This window comes from Podarcis vaucheri (assembly GCF_965113315.1).
Source record: "Podarcis vaucheri genome assembly, chromosome: Z".
NCBI lineage: Eukaryota > Metazoa > Chordata > Lepidosauria > Squamata > Lacertidae > Podarcis > Podarcis vaucheri.
The window spans coordinates 43323324-43343610 of record NC_138758.1 but is presented as its reverse complement, the minus strand read 5'-3'; the positions used below and the strand labels follow the sequence as shown (position 1 = coordinate 43343610).

The 20287-nt window shown below is 43.9% G+C and overlaps 1 protein-coding gene across 9 annotated transcripts in view; it reads right to left on the bottom strand.

Moving 5' to 3' along the window:
* The window catches only part of CACNA1B (calcium voltage-gated channel subunit alpha1 B), a 341428-nt gene that overhangs the window by 71921 nt on the left and 249220 nt on the right, over nt 1-20287 (bottom strand). For all 9 annotated transcript variants that reach the window (XM_082208748.1, XM_082208756.1, XM_082208749.1 and 6 more), the window contains 5 exons: nt 14608-14825; nt 12834-12963; nt 11648-11777; nt 11088-11147; nt 9118-9224 (listed from right to left, as the gene is read on the bottom strand). In XM_082208748.1, the coding sequence (XP_082064874.1) occupies nt 9118-9224; nt 11088-11147; nt 11648-11777; nt 12834-12963; nt 14608-14825 (645 nt within the window). The remainder of the gene's footprint in view (nt 1-9117; nt 9225-11087; nt 11148-11647; nt 11778-12833; nt 12964-14607; nt 14826-20287) is intronic.

Genomic DNA, 20287 nt, shown 5'->3' with positions numbered 1-20287 from the left:
TGTTAAGAAGCAGTGGAGGTAAGAATGGGAGGCTCTGTCAAGTTTGGTTTCTCTCAGTTTCACATTTTTCCAATCTAGGTCATTTCTCCAAGTTTCAACATGTATGCAATTTTTTTTAAGTCGTTCAGAAAATTCATCAGTATTTTAGTGAGCATTTATCTAAATATATACACTTCTGTATGCAATTCTTCCTAATATGCATGTTTTTACAAAGCAGTTTCTCCTGATATAGTGCATTTTTGCACATCATATGCACACTTTACCCTGTTATGTGCATTTTTGCACACTTTACCTAGCTAGAGATCTGCACTGCAAAGTTTTGCAAAGTTATAATTTTGAAGGCTGGCTGATTCATTTTGTGTATCATTCTGTAAATTGTGAATTAGGTAGTTTGGGGTTTAAATGCAAACTGAATAGAATCTCTCCCACCAGAATCTCCAGTCTGAAGGTAGTCTTCAGCTGCAGCTAAGTCTTACTATGGCTAGAGTGAATTTATTAACTGGCAAAAAGCCAGTTTGCTTGTTGTCATCTTTTGATGACGTACAGTCAATTCATTCTCCAGACAGACAGAGGAGACCAAGTAGTTTGGCCTCTTAAAAGGAGGCAATTTCATCCACGGCAGGTGTGGGACATCTCTGGTTCTTCAGATGTTCCTGAACCCCAACTCCCACCATAACTGGCCTTTAGTGGGGCTGATGGGTGTCATAGCTGAGCAACATCTGGAGGGCCAAAGGTCTCCCACACCTTGTCTAGGGATATCCATACCCAGGAGTTAAATAGAAAACAGACTTATCTGTAGCAACTTATAATACACATACCTATACAAAACCTCATATGCAAAACCTCTTTTGTTCCAATGGAGGGAGGCAAGATAAAATGACCCACATTAAAAATCATAGCTAAAAAAAACCTTGGTGAATAGGAAGGTCTCTACCTTATGCTAAAAAATAAACTGCACAAATCAGGTGGCAGGTGAGGCTCTCTGGGGACGATGTACCTTCCCTCTCTTTACCTGAGTCTCCTCTTTTGACTTCCATATTGCGTTGATGAGATTGCTGTATTCTATGTTTTATGAATGTTTGAATTTTAATGGATTTTAATGCTTGAGTCTACCTGTGAACTGCTTAGAAGCCTATTTTGACATTAAGTGGTGTACAAATTAAATAGCAGTACTGTTAATAGCAACAGCAAAGGAGCCATTATCTGAAGAGCTCTAGGCTTGGTGACCATGTACCTCACTTCATTTAGGATCACTTCGGACACCTGGATCACAGCCTCTAAAGAGAGCCTTCGGGGGGGGGGTCATCTTTCAGATAAGTTTTTTATGACTCCAAAGATTAAAGCCAACTCTTCAGGTTGATTTGTAGGTTAAAGCTAGCACTGGGAAAGATCCTGGGAGCCATTGTGGCAAGTATAGCATTTGCATAATACAACTGGCATAATGTCCAGGCCCAATTAACAATCCAATTTTGGTCGTGTTGCAATTCTAGGCTTGATTTTAAAGGCACTGCAGTCATTGAAGTGGACGGCTCCCAGAACAGCTAAGCTCCAGGGCAGCACAGAGGGCATGGCTGCAATAGCATAAACCCAGCTGAAAGCTAACATGGGCAAAACATGAGCCCATTAGCTGAGGAAAGGCAATGTCACCAGATACTGAGAAAAATGACAGGCAGTGATGGAATCAGCATGACACAGATTGCCGGGAGGGTGTGGCTGTGTGAATGTGCAGGCAATCAACAAGCTGGCAAGGGACAACAGTAATGCATTACCCCATGAAACTCCTACAGAGAAGATCCCAGCGAGAAGAAGAGAAAGAAAGAGCAGAGTGTCAGTGGTGGGGAAGAAACACACACATCTATGCAACAACTCCAAAGCAATGACACAGAAGGTAACACCAAGGAAATCGGACCTCCACCCTCTCCATTTTCACAAAGCAAACGGGAAAGTGAAACAACCATGTGCTTGCATAGGTGTCCAAAGACATATTTTCAGTTTAGTGGCATGGATGGAAAGTCCTTTTCAGTCAAAGTGGCCTTCCCGATCATCCAGCTCCCATTACTCCTGACCTCCCATCCGCTCTGACCATGGGCCATACTGACTGGGGTAGATGGGAGTTTGTGTCCAACAAGAACTGACAGGCCCCAGGTTGGACTTGGGCTGAGGAGCCCAGATGCAAATGTCTCTTCAGGCTGTGAAATTTATCAGGTGATTTTGAGCCAATTGTTTTTTCACAGCTTAACTTACCTCACAAGGTTGCTTTGCAGCTAAAGGGGAGATTTCCCCAACCACATACACTACCTTGAGCACCTTTGAGGAAGGTTGGGTTAAACAAAATGTCAGCAATAATAATACTATGCACTGATTGTAGGTTTTATGTTAGCAGGTATCCCACTGGAGTTAGCCTCTCCTCTCATTTCCTTATCCATCAATTGCAGCTCATCACTTCTGGTTCAAGCCACGGAACAGCAGGCAAAGGATAAACTATATGAGAGTGAGGCAGTTTTGGTTTTCACTGTTAACATCAATTTTTGTCAAGTTTCTTATTTTTCTAATTTTCTAATCATAATTTTAGTTCCACATAAGTTCGCTTTTCTTTTTTAAGTCCTCATGAAAATTCACCACCATTTTAGTATGCATTTCTTCTGAAGGATACCTTTTCACAAGTGCCTTTTTAAGATATACGCAGTTATACAAGCAATTGCCCCTATTACAAGGGTGCAGAACCTTCAGCCCTCCAGATGTTGCAGGACTACAATTCCCATCAGCCCTAGCAAGCACAACCAATGGCCAGGGATAATGGGAGGGTGTAGTTCAGCAACATAAAGCAGATCAAGGATTCCCCATATGCACCCTATTATCATGCATTTTCCACTAATACATTGCTATGCAAACTTTACCCTGGCACGAGCATTTTCAAACACTAAATTCAGAGAAGTGTGCATGTTGAAGAGGGGCTATGTTTTGATTCATATGAGAAGTCTGAATTAGGTAGGCTCGTCTTGAAATGTGAACTGCAATGAATATCTCTTCCACCCCTAGTTAGGAAATCAGCTCCACCCACCTTCGCACATACACACACGTTCCACTAGCTGCCTGCTTGCAATGCACTTATATGAAGGTAGATAATTATGCCCAAAGCTCGCTATACTCCATAGATTCAGATATCTGAGCAGCTGGGATCTGCCCATTTCATTACTTTTTTGCGCTTTCCTGGTCAGTGGTAGCCATTTTGGGGCAAAAACCATGCAGGGAGAGAGGGAGAAAGCAAGATGGGGAAAATTAGAGAGCAGGAGAGATGGGACAAATCAGTTTTTCCTTTGTCTCTCTTTTGCTGGTTGGCTCCAGCCATTTCAGGAAGAAACCATGGAGAGATGGGGTGGAGAGATCGGACAAATCCTGGATCAGATTAAGTTCCCATAGGAATCAACTGAAATCAGGAATTTGTTATGTGAACACTCGCCTAAGGAACAGTTTCCAGGAATTGCATTACATTTGGTAAGTTGGACCTGTGTGTAAAAAGCCATCAGAGAATAAAGCATGATTTCTGGGATACAGACACTTGAAAATGGAGAAGTAATTTCCTTTCCAAAATACAATTATAAATGCAAACAGGCAGACCTGGAGTCTTGGGACCAACCTAGACGTTATGTTGTGTATGCAGTTAAGCTATTGCATGAGCAGCTTTCAAAATGGAAACTGCCATCATAAGAACCTGATATGAATCAGGCATCTGGTAAATGGTAGCAGGAAGGACAAAAGTCCTCTCTGAGTTGGGGTCCCAATCCCTATTGGGGGTTCTATACCTATTTGCATTTCTGGGAGATAAAATCTAGTCCCTTCAGTGGGAACTTTAACCCAATGTAAACAACAGGCATGCCCTCCCCCACCCCAATACATATCAGGACCACAGCAGGAGACAAAGGCCCAAATTTTCCATGATGAGGTTCCCATCCAGAATGGGTCCCCAACACCTGCAGATTTAATGGTAAGCACCACCGAACATCATTGGGCTTTCTTCCCAGCAAAAGGCATTGATTTGTATGGTAAGGTTGCTCAATTTGATGCTGTTAACAGAATGTCAAGATAACCTTCTCCTCCATTTTCACCATTGCGGATGAAATATTGATCAGCATTTGGAAAATCTTTACTCTGAAAGCTCTACAGCGTCGAAAGTATATTACTAAACAGGAGAACATTGCTACAATATTACTAGTAGCAGTATAATCACAAATACCACAAAAGTGTTTTCTTGCGGCCCAGACTGGAGAAAACAGAATGCAGTGCACTTGAACAGCAAGTATCTGTCATTGATCTATTAAGACACAAACACAGAATGGAGTGGGATGGGGAAAGATAGAGGCGAGCATCCTTGACTGCTCTTGATTCTGACAAAGGCAAGAGTGAGACTAAGGAGGAGGAGGGAGAAACAGACAAGCACTACCACCCCCTCGACCACTTATAAATAAGAAAGCAGACTGAGGCTGGCTTTTGCCCTGATTCAAGCAGCCTCCACTTGAGTCTGGTTAATATGCCTCTTTTCTTCAGCTGCCGTTCCAGCTATCTTGATATGAGATAGGAAGCAGGAGTTGTGTAACACTTTGCAAGAACAAAACATTCGATATTTGGCCTATTGTAAATAATTAAATTTACAAGCTGCCATGTACCTCCCCTCTCTTCCTCCTGCATGGCAGAGAGGAAAACTTTGGAATCTTTTCTTTTTATTTCACTGAACCACAGCACTCCATTTTGCCCAAACACTAAGAGTGGTTTGTTTCATCACAAACCATGGGTCGCGAAGCTGGCTTGTTTAAATGAACCATGGTGAGCATGAACCATGATCTCTGGTTTGATGGAAACGAGACACTGTGGTTAACTAAAACTGGAAGCTTCTGAAGTCCTCCTCTTGGCGTTGTGGGAGGAGAAGAGAGGAAGGTATATATATATATATCGAGAGCATGTCGCACTAAGACTGGAGCACCCAACATGTCTGATCACAACTCGCGTCATCATTCAGAGCCAGTATGGTGAAGTGATCTGAGTGTCAGACTAAGACTTGGGAAACCAAGGTTCAAATCCCCCTTCACACATGAAACTCACCTAAGGCCAGGCATAATCTCTCAATGTAATCTACCTCACAGGGTTAGTGTGAGAATAAAATAAGGAGAGGGGGAAACATGCAGGGCACCTTGAGTTCCTTGGAAGAAAAGTAGGATATAAATATTTTAATAAATAAATATAGATATACATAAATCCCACCCCATGCTGGATGAGGCTAACAGAAGTTGAAATTCGGAAGGATAGCCACATTCCCTACACACACACCAAAGGGCAGCATTTACAGAGTCATGGAGGTCAAGGAATTATTACCTTCTTTACTAGTGTTTTGTGGGCAACTGGTATGAAAATAGCAGGCAGGAGACACGTATGCTTGGGTAAGAAACCCGCCAAATTGCAGACGAACAGCTCCAGGGTCTTGTCTTGTTTTGTGTGTGTGTTGGGCCCCTTTAAATTTGATTTATTCATATATATTTTTGAGGGGGAGAGAATTAGAAGGGATCCACATTCCTCCCCTGTAGAGTTACAAGCAGCTATTCAATGGTAGTGCCTATATGCTAGGGCTGCCATATGTCCGGACATTACCGCGATTTGAAAGGTGATTTAAATAATAATAATAATAATCTTTTAATTAGTTTTACATAAATTTATACATTATAAACTTTAACCATTTCAAAACACATAAATAAAAAGGTTCTTTTGAACATTCGGACCTCTTCCCCTCCCATCAAAGGCGGAATTGATGTCCGTGGGGAACTTCCGAAAAGCTCAACAATTTTGGGGTGTCCTGGTTTTCACTTTATGAAATATGGCACCCCTACTATGCAGAGCAATGGAAGTGCCTTGCTGAGCAAAGTAGGTTGAGAGTGATTGAGGAACAGGATCAGCCTTGCCAGTGCTAACCCAACGTCACCACACTACAGACGTCTGGAGGGACACTCTTGCACTATTGCACAATGAAAGCAAGATAATGCTCCCCACCTGACCCCTGGGAACATTTCTGATATTAAAAGTTTTAGCAGGATGTGACAGGCTATGCACCGTTTGGAAACAAAGTAGTATATTTGTCCACAAACCTTTGTGGGCACAAAGAGTATTGAAAGTGGGACCCCCAATCAAATGCCCCATATCATCCTGAATGCACAATAAAAAGGACACCAGGAAGGGCCCCAACTTATATCACAACACTTCCAGTTTGTAAGGGTAACCCGCAGGGCCATCTTTACCCTGGGATGCAAGGGGTGCAGGGCACCCGGGCGCTGAATTCTGGGTGGTGCCAGGCGCCCACTGCTGAAGCCACCTAAGCTCTTAACTATCTACCTGTTATGAAATAATAAATAATCTTGATAAAGCTAGAAAAGCAAACACATATCACCGAAATGTATACCTACACTCTTGCGCAAATTAATTGAAACAAATCACATTTTCTATCTTGCTCATAATCCTGTACTCAGAACAAACACGAAAAGTCAGTTGATCATTAAGGTGTTGGAAGCCTGTAGCCAATAGAAGGAATGATGCGTTCACCACAATATATTGAGGTTCTATGAAAGAGAGTTATTCCAGAGCTGGGAAAGAGGTATCCTGATGGTACTGGGATATTGCAGCAGGACCTAGCCCCCTGTGGCACATCGAAAGTGGTGAAGAAATTCATGACAGAGCAGCAAATACAGGTACTTGATTGGCCAGGGAATTCCCTGGACGTAAATCCCATTGAGAATTTGTGGGCTATATGCAAAAGTCGCCTCTGTGCTGTATGACTACGCAGAAGCTCATTCAGGCACTGATTCAAGTGTGGTAATCAGCGCCTGAATCAGCTTCTGAAAATCAACAGTGACTGTTCGAAACTAATAGATTCCATGCCAAACTGTGTTCAAATGCTGCTTAAAAATAGCGGAGGTCGTATCTGTTACTAATGTACGTATATGTGAGTTTTGTACAATAAACTTCTAATTCATTGTTTGTTTCAATTAATTTGCACATGGGGTGAACTGTTTCACTAAAGGACTTTCAACTTTGTCCGCTCATTTACCAAAGACGCGCTTGTCATTCACAACGGCAGCGCTTGTCAGACGAGTCAACGACGGCATGTCATTCTCAACGGCTCCATGCATGCAAAATTAACTCTTACAAAATATTACGTTACATATTGTATTGAGCTGCCTGCTGGCTGCATGCAAGCCACGCGAGATCAGTCACGTCAAAGGTGCCGCTGACCCCAAGTGAAACATTGCAAATTGCATTTTAATTTCATCACTTACAGTTCAAATTCGTTTAGAGAAATAGATTTAAAAATAATGTTTATTTTCGCTATTTGTCGGCATTTTCTTTAACTACTTAGTACTTAGGGCTCTACTACACATGCATTTCAGCACGCGATTTTAGTTTTCCATTTCCACAAAAACATGCCCAGAGCACACACACACACTATGTATTCCATGAGCTGCATTTTTTTCTTCATTTTACGACAAATGCTAAAGTTAATTTGGGGTCTGAACTAAATTTGGGGGCGCTGGGAGGATCTTTGCCCCCTGGTGATTCATATGCTAAGGATGGCCCTGGTAATTTTAACATATATCCCTCCCACCTCCATGGCTAAATGACATTGTTTTTGGTGGACTACTTCATATTTGATGTTTAGAATATTTTCAGGTACATTTGCCAAGACTCTTTATGAAAGTCTTAAGTTTTAAGACAACCCAATGCTGTAATAGCAATCGCTCTGACTGTAAACTGTGCCACCTAACAGCCTTTAAATATACATATACAGATATTATGCAGACCCACTGTCTTTCCTGCCCCCTTCTTTTTTTTATAAGATATTTATTATAATTTCACAAATTATACAGACAAACACAACAATACAAACAAACAAACACAAAAAAGAACAAGTATAATTTCAAACCCTTATTTTCTTATAACTTACTTCTCCGACCTCCTCATACCTCCCCTTTCTGCATTCCAATTTCAATTTTAATTCAGCAAATCCTCACCCTTAAATTTATCTAATTTTTAACCTTTCTTTTCTTTTAACTTAATCCTTACAGCTGTAATCCACTTAAATTCTAAATCAGCATCATTCTAACATTCATTAATTTTGCAATATTTCTTAAGATAGTTCTTAAATTTCTTCCAATCTTCTTCCACCGTCTCTTTTCCCTGGTCTCGGATTCTGCCGGTCATTTCTGCCAGTCCCATATAGTCTATCATTTCCTGCCCCCTTCTTGGCCATGCATGAAGTGGCCACAAAATCCACCTCACCCTTTGCGAACCCATAAAACTATGCAAAGGAGGGGAAAAATATATCTGAAAGACCATCTCCATCCCTAATGACCTCCTCAGGTGCTAAGATCTGTAGAGTAGAGTTTCTTGGTAGTTCCATCACCCTCAGAGTGCAAGGAATGGAGGTCCACGGCAGGGTCCCTAAATTGTGTAACTCCCCCTCCACAGAGGTGCATCTAGCATCTTCACTGTACAGCTTCCACTGGATGCTTAAGTTGCACTTCTTTAACCCACCCCACCCCACACTTTGACAGGCAAAGTATTTTGCATTGTAGGACCCACCTCTTTAGTTGAATTTTGTGTTCTGTTCCATATGGCTTTATATGTCTTATAATTGTAATGGGTTTATCACTTTTTATAATTATATATTATATGGTTGTAGCCCACCCTGGAAATTTATGGTGGGCAAGAAATCTAATAAAATAAATAAATACATTGAGACTATAGTCCCACTCAGAGTAGGTTCATTGAAATTAATGAGCATAACTAAGGCTCCATCTGCACTATTTATTAAAAGCAGTATCATAGCACTTTAAACAGCCATGGCTTCCCCCAAAGAATCCTGGGAACTGTGGCTTGTTAAGGGGGCTAAAAACTTAATTGGAGGCAATCCATGACTCCAGAGTCTGCACATGTTTGGGGTCACCAAACTGAAATGGGAATTGCTTAACTCAACCACCCCCAAAAATAAGCTGTCACACCCATTGACATTTTGAGTTCAGTGTCACCCTGCTTCTTGATCCAGTAAACCCACAAAGTCCATAAGCGAAAACTACTTACGAAAAGGCGAAAGCCACCAGAGCCCCACTGACCACAATAAAATCCAGGATGTTCCAGAGGTCACGAAAATAGGCACCAGAATGAAGTATCAGGCCCAAGTCAATCATCTTCAGAGAAGAAACCAAAGCAAAGCAAAGCAGAGCACAGCATGAGATATTCAAGGGTGCAACAGATTGTGTGTGGCATGCAGAGACGGATAGAAAAAAGACACGGGCAGATATGGGGGATGGGCTTCCAGATCTTGCTGGACTACAACTTCCATAATCCTTGACCACTAACCATGTGGGCTGTTGGCTGATGGGAATTGGAGTCTAGAGGGCCACAAGTTCTCCATCCTTGGACTAGAGAGTCACAAGCAAGAGGTGCAATAAAATGAGTGGAATGCTCATTCTCATAAAAACATAAAAAGAGCCCTGCAGCTGGATCAGGCCAATGGCCCATCTTATCCACCATCATTTGCTCACAGTGACCAACTAGGTGCTCACAAGCAAGCCATGAGAGCGACAGCTCTCTGCCCACCTGCGATTCTCTGCAACTGGTATTCAGACACACTGAACATGGGAGAAAGTGGCCATCATGGCTAACAGTCATTGTTGCATTATCCCACATTGCATTTCAGTCTCTTCCCACCCCACGCCACCCCGCCCGACAATCAAGTCCATGTGCAGAGACCACTGGCCATTTATTTTATACAAAGGCTATTACTTACAAACAATACAGATCTGTTAGGAGTATTAGCATATATAAGGAGTGGGGAACCTTTTTCAGCCAAGGGTGGCATTCCCTTCTGGGTGGGGCCAGAAGCAAAAGTGGACAGGGCAACACGTGTTAATTTTACCATGGTGCAGCAGGTTAGTTTCTACACACACTCACACACCCTTCTCTGTGCTCTGTAAGGAGAAGCAAGTGGCCCCATCAGTTCAAGGGCACATTTCATCCAGGCAAAACCACTCCAGCACTATGCATAGCAGGGCCAGTGATAAGTGTGGCTGAGGATCAAATGGAAAGATTTGGAGGGCTGCACCCACAGCCCCACAGCCTGAGGTTCCTGGGAAGATTATCATAACTTAAGGGCAGTTTCATATGAAGAGAAGCTGTCTTTCAGATATTCTGAGCTCAAACAATTTAGGGATGTGTAGGAAAGCAACCGGGACATGGGTGGTGCTGTGGGTTAAACCACAGAGCCTAGGACTTGCCAGTCAGAAGGTCAGTGGTTTAAATTCCCGCAACAGGGTAAGCTCCCATTCCTTGGTTCTTGCTCCTGCCAACCTAGCAGTTCAAAAGCACGTCAAAGTGCAAGTAGATAAATAGGTACCACTCCGGTGGGAAGGTAAACGGCGTTTCCGTGCGCTGCTCTGGTTTGCCAGAAGCAGCTTAGTCATGCTGGCCACATGACCCGGAAGCTGTACGCTGGCTCCCTCGGCCAATAAAGCGAGATGAGCGCCGCAACCCCAGAGTTGGCCACGACTGGACCTAATGGTCAGGGGTCCCTTTACCTTTACCTAGGAAAGCAACCAGACCTTGCATTGGGCCCAGAAATGAGCCAGAAGCCAGTGCAGTTGAACTAAGGCCAGTGTAACATGGAGAGCATCTAAGCTGTTGCATTTCTGCACCGGCTTCCAAGCACTGCAGCAGTTTCATCTCCTTGAAGTCCAAATCTACCCTCAAGTGACCCTTTCATCAGCAAAGGAGCACCCCCAAAATACCACCAAAAGCATTGGTGGGTCTGACAGTTGCTTAACCCCCAGTGAAATTTTGCTGAAAATGACTTCTGGTGAAGGCTTATAGTGAGGAGCACAAAAAAGGGGTGCCATGCCATTCCAAAAAGAGCATGAGGGTAGTCTAAATACAGAATCAGCAGTCTTCTTGACTGCTACATTAGCCATGCAGCTCACTGCCCGCAAAGGCCCAGCTCACTTCCTGTTCCTCTGTGCAGACAGATCATAAGAGTACTGGAGAGATATTCTTACCTTTATCACCATCTCAAATGTAAAGACACCTGTAAATATGTAATCCAGGTACTTGAGAGCCTAAAATCAGAACGGGAAGTTTGATGTTAAAAAAAGGAAGCAGCGAAAATGTAATTAGATGAGAAAATGTCATGCTTCTAAGGAGATAGAACATTTTACTACTAGGATTCCATATGGGTTGCTTCAAGGCTTTAAAGGGTTCCCCCACTTCCTCCTAGAGTACTCAGAGAGTGATAGGATCTGCCTAGGCTAGAACTAGAAATCCTGAGCTCTCTGAACATGTGCCCCAGGTGGTGAGCCAGGCTGGGGGATGTCCCTGCACCAGGGATGGGGAAACTTTGGTGCTGCAGATATTGCTGAACCATAATTCCCATCAACCTTCAGCAACAATAGCCAATAGCCATGGCTGATGGGAGTTGCAGGTACATGGTGCCTGTGGAAACATGCAGAAAATATGTGGGAGATTGTAGGGTTGTTTCCTATAAACATCCACCCCACCTACTCTGAATGGCAAGTTTAGCAGCAACCTTGCGGAGATTTCATAAGATGCTATTCCTTACCTCATTCCTTGGTGATTCAGCTTGGACGGGGTCTTCCGCTGCCAGGGCAATACTGCTGAGGGCTATGACGATGAGGATGACCATTTCAAAGTAACGCATGTTCACAATGTAATGGCACAGTCGCCGGATTCTGTAAGGGCCAGACCATTTATGTATACGTATTTTAAGAGCACAACAAAGAACTGGTTTTTCCACATGTGACATCTATATTTATTTTCATTTACTTATTTGATTTCTTAGCTGCCCTTCAACATAAAGTCCCCATGTAGGCTACAATTATTGTTTTAAATAGAAACACAATGCTAAAATCAATTAAAACAAATCACAGTCAAAAAAATAGGATGGGACCTAATTTTCATATCTCTGTGTAAGCAGGCTTGTGCTTGGCATTGCTCAGGAATTTCAAGGAACCAAAATATCTATGCAGTTTTGAAATTAATCAGCGGAAATCTGTGCAGTTTTCAATGGTTCAGTCTGCCATATTGATTCAGAATGGCACTCAACTGCATCCAAACATAGAGTGTCCTAATGCATACTGAGTGTCTTTCCAAAATATATAGTAGATATCCAAGGAGCCAAAGGTCAGAGTCAAAAGCGGCAGCGGCCCAAGATCCATGATTTTGACACAGTCCAGTTTACTTGGTGGAAAAAATAGAGGACCCTCACCCAATGGCTGGGTACAATGCCATGATGACCATAAATCTGTCACTGGCTTATTGGGCTGTATACAGTTAAGGGCTCATCCAGACTTTCTTTTGTGCTGCATTTTCCAAGCACGGGTTTGTGCTTTAAAGCTCTGTGTCCAAACCCTTTTTCACTCCTGTGTTTTCCCTGGGAAAATGCAGGTTTTGCCACTGAGTTGGAGCAAATGGCAATCTGCAGAAAACCTGGTTACCATTTGTAAAATGTGGGTTTTCCCAAGGAAAGCGCCAAGATAAAAAAACCCAAAAAACCCCTGCTTGGACACAGAGCTTTAGAGCCCAGTCCTGTGCCTAGAAACACAGCACAGAAGGAAGTCTGGATAAGCCCTCTGTTTTACACAGAGTAGATCCATTGGGCTCAATAGCTCTAAGTTCATCACGTGTATTACTTTCAATGGGTCTACTTTGAGTAGGACTAACATTGACTGCAACCCTTTAAAAACAGTTTAGACATACAATGCAGAAAAGCAGCTGTGAGAACTTACGGGTTTGTAGGACTTAAGATGAACATGGAGCTATATGGCAGGATAGGTTTTGGTCCCTTCTCTGTAAAGTCATCATCCACGTCCATGTCTTTCTTCTCTTCTGTTTTAGTTTCAAATTCAATGTTGTTCACTGCAGTTGACAAACACATGGACAACAAGGCATCAAAATGGGGGCTTCCTAATTACTGAAACTAGCAGCAATCTGGACACTGAGTCAGAAGCTGCAGGACATCAGACAGGGAGCTAAAGATAGGGAGACCACTGTGCCTAAAGCTGTTGGACAGGAACCACAAGAGGAACATATCAGACCACCAGAACCTGTAGGTCCAGAGCCAGGACACTCACAGACACGTTTCCCTGAGGAACCACACACACCATCAGTCTGGTGGCACATGGAGCACATCAAGAGGGAGGCTGTGGAACAAAGGAAGAGTGGCCATCTTCATGCCAGAAGGTTGGTCCTTCTGAAGGTCTCTTTATAAGGACTGGAGCCAAAAGAGGTAGTCTGGAGACACAGACTTAAAAGGCCTCAGTCTGCTCCCAAGCTTTGTGGGAGCAAGTTGCTCACTCGGAGCTGTACATGGTCTGGCAACTCTTGACCAGTCTTGCCTCTGGTTTCTCTAAGGGATCTGACACTAGACTAGAACATGACAGTAAAGCAGCCTTTCCCAACTTAGGGCCCTTCCAGCTGGTGAGCACAGATGGGGAACCAGTGGCCTTCCAGATCTGGCTGTACTACATCTACTGTCACTCCTGACCATTGGCCATGCTGGCTGGAACTGAGGAAAGTAGGAATCCATCAACACCTGGAACACACCAAGCTGGGGAAGGATGTCTTAATGATGTGGCTAGTTAACTGCCTGATTTTAGCCAGTTAATTGGTTGTAGAGAAATCCTAACCAGGTCTACTCAGAATCCCTCCTACAAAATACTGACAATCTGGAGGTGGTGACAGTTTCATTGGAGACAGCTGGTTCAGAACCTGAGTGGTGTCCCTCTGCCCCCAGAACTCAGAGTCCTAACCCATCTCAAAAAGAACCACATGGAACATAATTCAATACTAGAGCATCTATAGTAGCAAGGATGCAGGGAACATTTAGGACTCCAGATGTTGCTGAACTACAACTCCATCAGTCAATGGCCAATGCAATGGAGGAAAATACCAATGTCCGAGATCTTGGAAAACCACTGCCAGTTTGAGGAGATAAAACTGAGCTGAACATTTATTTCATTTTATATTCTGCCCTTCTCCCTGAAGGAGCCCAGGGTGAAAAACACAGCAGTGTGTGTGTGTATATTAAAACATTCTCCAACCAGTGGTCTTATGATTGGCAGAAACAGTATATTTCAGCCATCAAATGCCTCAGTAAACAGGCATGTTTTTTAAATCCTCCCAAAATTTACCCTCTGCGCCTATCCCCTGGTCCTGCAAAGGGTGCAACGCCGCTGGTGGCAGGACCATCAAAGCCTTGCTTGCTGATTATAGAATTTTAGGTACTTGGGTCCCAGGCCATTCTGAACTTTGAATGCTAATACTTACACCTTGAACTGGACCCATCAGCTCACTGGCAGCCAGTGAAACACTTTCAGAAACAGTGACACACCACCCATCTGGCTACCCCACTTACCAGCCCAGCTGCTGCATTCTGCATTAGCTGCAGCATCTGGATCATCTTCAGGGGAAGCCTCACATACAGCACATTACCACAGTCCAGGTGGGAGGTCATCAAAGCGTGAACAATGGATGGAATAATAGTCTGTTGGAGTAACTCACTTGGTATGATGGCAGCTTCCCCAGGAGGTGCCGTGACAGTTACAGGAATGTTCACAGTTGCAGATTTGTCCAGAGATGGCTGACCCATGCGAGTGACGTTCTTCTGATTGTCAGCATCTTCTGGCTGCTCAAGCACCCTCTGCAGACAAGTGCTAGGCAAGGTGTGCAGAGGGGCAACAGTCACACTCCCACTGGCCTCTGTGTCACACTGACCTTCCCTGAGATTACAAGAACAGAGACAACAACAAAAACATCACTGTGAGTCAGGTCTTTGGGGCTGAAGCCCTTCCATAGCTTCTTCAGGCCAGGATCTACCTGTTGACTTCCTGGATGATTTGCAGGAGGTCAGAAAACTCCTTATACTTCATTGCATCAACAAAAAGCTTATAAAAATCCTACCCTGAACTGTATGTGGAGTTGTAATTCTACTACCCAGGGAGGTAAGTAGGTAACTGGCCTTTCCCCCTAAGCTGCCATTTTGCATCTGGATCCGTGTCCCTCCCCACCTTATTTTGTACCTGGCTGTACAGTTCTGCAGGACCTGCTGCTCAGGATGCCTCAAGGCACTTGGGGTATATTTTAGAGGGGTTTTTAGAGTCAAGATTTAATTATGGAGATTCTTAGCTTTGCTGTTATCAGTATTGATTTTTTGTATGTAAATTGTGAGATCTTATTATAACCTATGAGGGGATTGCTTAATTGTGTACTTACTTCAGCTGTTCTTCTTTATTGCTTATGACTGCATGTGGATTTTTTTTAAATTGTGTAAATCTGTCCATGTTGTAAGCCACCTTGAATATGGTTTAACTATGGAAAGGTGGCATATAAACACATGACAATAATAATGCAGTGTGAATATAATGGTGGTAACCCAGTGTGGTGTAATGATTAGTGTTGGACTAGGATGTGGACTAGGATGTGTTGGACTAGGATGTCCCATCACCTCCTGGCAAATAGAAGGAGAAGAAATGGAGGCAGTGAGAGATTTTACTTTCTTGGGCTCCATGATCACTGCAGATGGTGACAGCAGCCACAAAATTAAAAGACGCCTGCTTCTTGGGAGAAAAGCAATGACAAACCTATACAGCATCTTAAAAAATAGAGACATCACCTTGCCAACAAAGGTCCATATAGTAAAAGCTATGGTTTTCCCAGTAGTGATGTATGGAAATGAAAGCTGGACCATAAAGAAGGCTGATCGCCGAAGAATTGATGCTTTTGAATTATGGTGCTGGGGGAGACTCTTGAGAGTCCCATGGAATGCAAGAAGATCAAACCTATCCATTCTTAAGGAAATCAGCCCTGAGTCCTCACTGGAAGGACAGATCGTGAAGCTGAGGCTCCAATACTTTGGCCACACCATGAGAAGAGAAGACTCCCTGGAAAAGACCCTGATGTTGGGAAAGATGGAGGGCACAAGGAGAAGGGGACGGCAGAGGACTCCATATGTCAGGAGTGCTCTGATGGCGTTTCCTGCTTGGCAGGGGGTTGGACTCGATGGCCCTTGTGGTCTCTTCCAACTCTATGATTCTATGATTCTATGATTCTATGAGATAGTTGGATAGTGTTCTCGAAGCTACCAGCATGAGTTTGACCAAACTGCGGGAAGCAGTGGAAGACAGAAGTGCCTGGCGTGCTCTGGTCCATGGGGTCACAAAGAGTCGGACACAACTAAACGACTAAACAACAACAAGGATGTGGAAGGCCACGGTTCAAATTCCCATTTGATTACCTTGAGCCAGTTCTTGTGGGAATTAAATGAGGAAGGGGAGAACCATGAACAAAAGCTTGAGCTCTTTCGGAGGGAAGAGGTGGTCTAATAAACAACAAATTGTGGTGATTGGTACCAGAACTCATTTGTTCTGCAAAACATGGAATGAAAGGAAAATTAAATCCTGCAACCGAAGAGTCTTTCTGTGGCTGCTTTAGGTGTAACAGGCTCCTGAGAAGTTATTTGATTGAAGAACCCAGCTTGAGAGCACACAGAGAAACACCTTTGCCACCATACCCCTTTCTCACTACATTGTGAACTGTGAATCAATGATAGCAGAGACTTCTGATTTCTCAAGTCATGTTAAGCAGAGGGTTTGTTGTCGTCCAAGATTCCCAGGCTTGATTCACGTTATGCATTTACGTGTCTTTGGACAGCTTCAAACACTATGAAGAACAGAGCTGCCAGATTATTGACAGAGGCTGTCTGTCATGAGCTTATTCAATCTGCTTTGCTGTTTCCTACTTTGTTTCCAGGCATGACCTGGACTGGCCTGAAACATTTTTTTTCCCCTTCCCGAAGTGAAGGGCAAGATGAGGGGCAGAGAATGTTTTTCATCCTGGAGGCTATGTTCCTTTCTAGACAACCATCAGGGTCATAGACAAAAGTAGGTGGTTTCTACAACATAGACACCTCTCGTCTATCCTCCATCCAGGCAAGCAAGAGTCATTCTTAAACTCTGAGAATGGGCATATCCCAGCCAGGGGGGGAAACACCCAACGAAGGTATGGAGTAGGATGAGTGAGGAAGGACATGTGACCTGGACCTGGGTCAACAGGTCCAGATACAGAGGCCCAGAGGGCTGATGTTCCCCATCTCTTGGCATGATGCACACCTGCACACATTCTCCAGATAGAATCCTATTGGACAGACAGGCAAGTCTGGCTTCAGGTAATGGGGTGGCATCCTCATCCAAATGTAAGGGCAGAAGATAAGGATGGAGGAGGAACCTGCCCTACTCAGATTCCAAAGCAGACTAACCTGAGTTTGTCTGCCTAGCAGATTTGGGGGCTGCTTTGTCTCCCTGCCATTCATTTGACACCATAAAGGTAAAGCCACAGCAGTGAAGGGGGTTGTTCCTTTGCAGTGGGGATTACATTTTGCTATTTAGAGTTTTTATGGTGCTGATGTTTTTATAAGACTTTGCTAAGTTGACAACTGCAGCTATTACCCCTTCCTCTAGTGTGGAATATTGGGTTGATGATGGTTCAGAAACCATCAGAAACCCCAGAAAGTCAATACTGGCCTTGTGCCCACTGGGACTGGTAGGGTGGAAGTCAGGGAGGGCAGCAGTAGGTGGCACCAGACCTAATGACAGGAGAAATAAACTAATTCTTGTTTTCCCCCATCTCCTCTTCACTGTTGAGTTCTTCCAGAGCAAATCTGAGTCAAAGGAGGAGGGGGCTGACGGGCAGTGCCACTCCCTAGATTGGCTGTAAGTAAGAAAGCAGGCAGGTGGGCACTGGCTGAGGGCAAACTCAGCTTGGTTGAGCAGTGCGCTATTGTTCAAATGAACCAGTTGCTGCTGATCCAGAGACATAGAAAATATTCACTAGGAATAGGCTTTTGCTAAGGAAGTCTAAGTTCACAGCCCCAGAATGCCAAGCGAAGGGGTGCCAAAACTGGCCCCAGGGACATCAGGGCAACCACACAGTCATCGTCTGGCAAAGTGCAGAAAAGGCTTTCTCAAGTCCTGCTGATTAATTGGCTGTGGCATGTAAATTGCTCTCAAGTGTATTATTATAGCTCAGGAACTGTTCCAAAAATCCAAAAATCTTTAAAAACAAGACCCCGCAAGGAGACTCCAGCAGCCAAAATCTATACCAGCCCTGCTCGTCCCTATGCAAGCAGCTAACAGCAACCCTGGGGGAGCCATTTATTCCTAATCAGAGTTTGTACCTTGCAGCAGTATCATTACATTGCAGTCCCTGCATGCATTCCCCCTTTCCTCCAGAGCTAAGCTTTTCCTCCAAAGCTGAGCTGGCACCTTGGCCATGAAGCAATTCTCCCAAGTTATCATAAATGCTGGGGAAATCAGAAGTGTGTGCGGGGAGATCTGCAGTGATCATTAAGCCTCTGATTGGAGCCACTTTATTCATTTATTGCATTTATATCCCACCATTTTTCTCCAAAGAGCTTAACATAGCCCTCCCCCCTCCTCAGTAAACCTCTACAACAACCCTGTGTTAGGCTGAAAGGTAGTGTCTGGCAGAAGACCTCACCCAGACATCTTCATAGCTGAGTGGGGATTTGAACCATGTACACCACATTGAAATCATTGGAGACAAAAAGTGGGATGGAAATGCAATGAATGAATGAATGAATGAATGTGCAGGGCTAGAAAACCTCTTCCCAGTGGTCCAAAGTGGCCTCCACCCCTCTGTCTCTCTCTTTCTCTTTCCCCTGAGACTTGTTACTGTCCATCAGCTCTTCCCTCTTCTCTCCTCAAAGCACTGGTCTGGCTGCAGTGTGTGCTTGAACTGTGGTAGTGGATGGAGGATAGGCCCACCTCTGGGGAAAAACAATTGCCTACAATTGCTGGTGGCTGGGTCTGGCAGGGAGACCAAGAGTAAGAGTCAAAACTGCAGAGGCTCCCACTGATTGGTTGTAAGTAAAAAGGCAGTCATGTGAGGATTGGCTGAGGGCAGACCAAGTGTGGTGTGGTACAGCCTCATTGTCCCCAAATTGACCAACTCCCACTGGCTCTCAGGTAGAAACAGGTCCTGACTTTTAGCCTTATTGGTTGGTTGCAATTATATGAAGGATTACAAAGGTTATTGTTTAGTCTGTTAATTTGGATGTATAAAGACAATGTAGGAAAGGAAACAAGAAATGGTTACTTCATTTTGGCCACAGAGGCAACCTGCAATCATTGGAGCCAACTAAGAATGTTGTTAAATACTTAAATAAAAATGTAAGCAACATGGAACAGGAAGGCTTTATCCAGTATGTTCTAATCAAAGCAGACCCACTGAAGTTAATAGACCTACGATAGTCAAATCAATTATTTCCAATGTCTACATCTTTGGGACTAGGAATTGCCACCCTGTTTACACTCTTGCCTCCATCCTGCTTGCAAGAGTTGGCAAGGAGTATCTATTGTTTGTTTGTTTAACATCCCACATTTTCTTTAAGGAGCTCAAGGTGACAGTTTCCTCCTCTCTCCTCATTTCATCCTCACAGCAACCCTGTGAGGTCAGGTAGGCTGAAAGCAGGTAGCAGGCCTAAGGTGACCAAGTGGAGATTTGAAACATACTTTCTGTGGGATGTGAAACACAGAGCAGTCAAATACAACATTCCTAGAGAGGGATGTTTGTCCAGCCAGTAGATAAACTTCCTGTTTCCTCCTGGGTTGGGACAAACTTCCTCTACATGTGACCAGAGGTGGGCGTGACCTTACCTGTGCAGGTAACAAAATAGCACAGGGCAGGCAGCCATCCCTCTCTCTGACTCCATTCCTTGAAGAAGCAACATCTCCTTAGCCTGAGATGCTCTCTTGGCCTCCAGCCAAGAGAGGACAAAGGAACTATCTCCTTATGGGATAGATTCCAAGTGTGTATACAGGCATTTTATAACCTAGGTCTGCCTTCTGGGATCCATCTGTGAACAGAATGTGTGAGTAAACTATTTTATACTTTTTATACAAGACTGTGTCGTGTCTATTCTTTTTAGGAGGGAATAAAGGGGAATTACCAGGAAACTTATTTTAGAGGCTTATGCAACTCTGGCAACAAGTTATCCGCTGTGTAAGTTTAAAAGGGGAATGTTACTCTGCTAAATTATAGAACTTGCTAACACAAGTTGAGAAGGATTAAACAATATATCCTCTCCTGCCTCCCTGAACATTCCCACACTTTCTCAGGTCCTAGTCTGACACTCTGACCAGTACACTGAACTGTGGGACTCAGC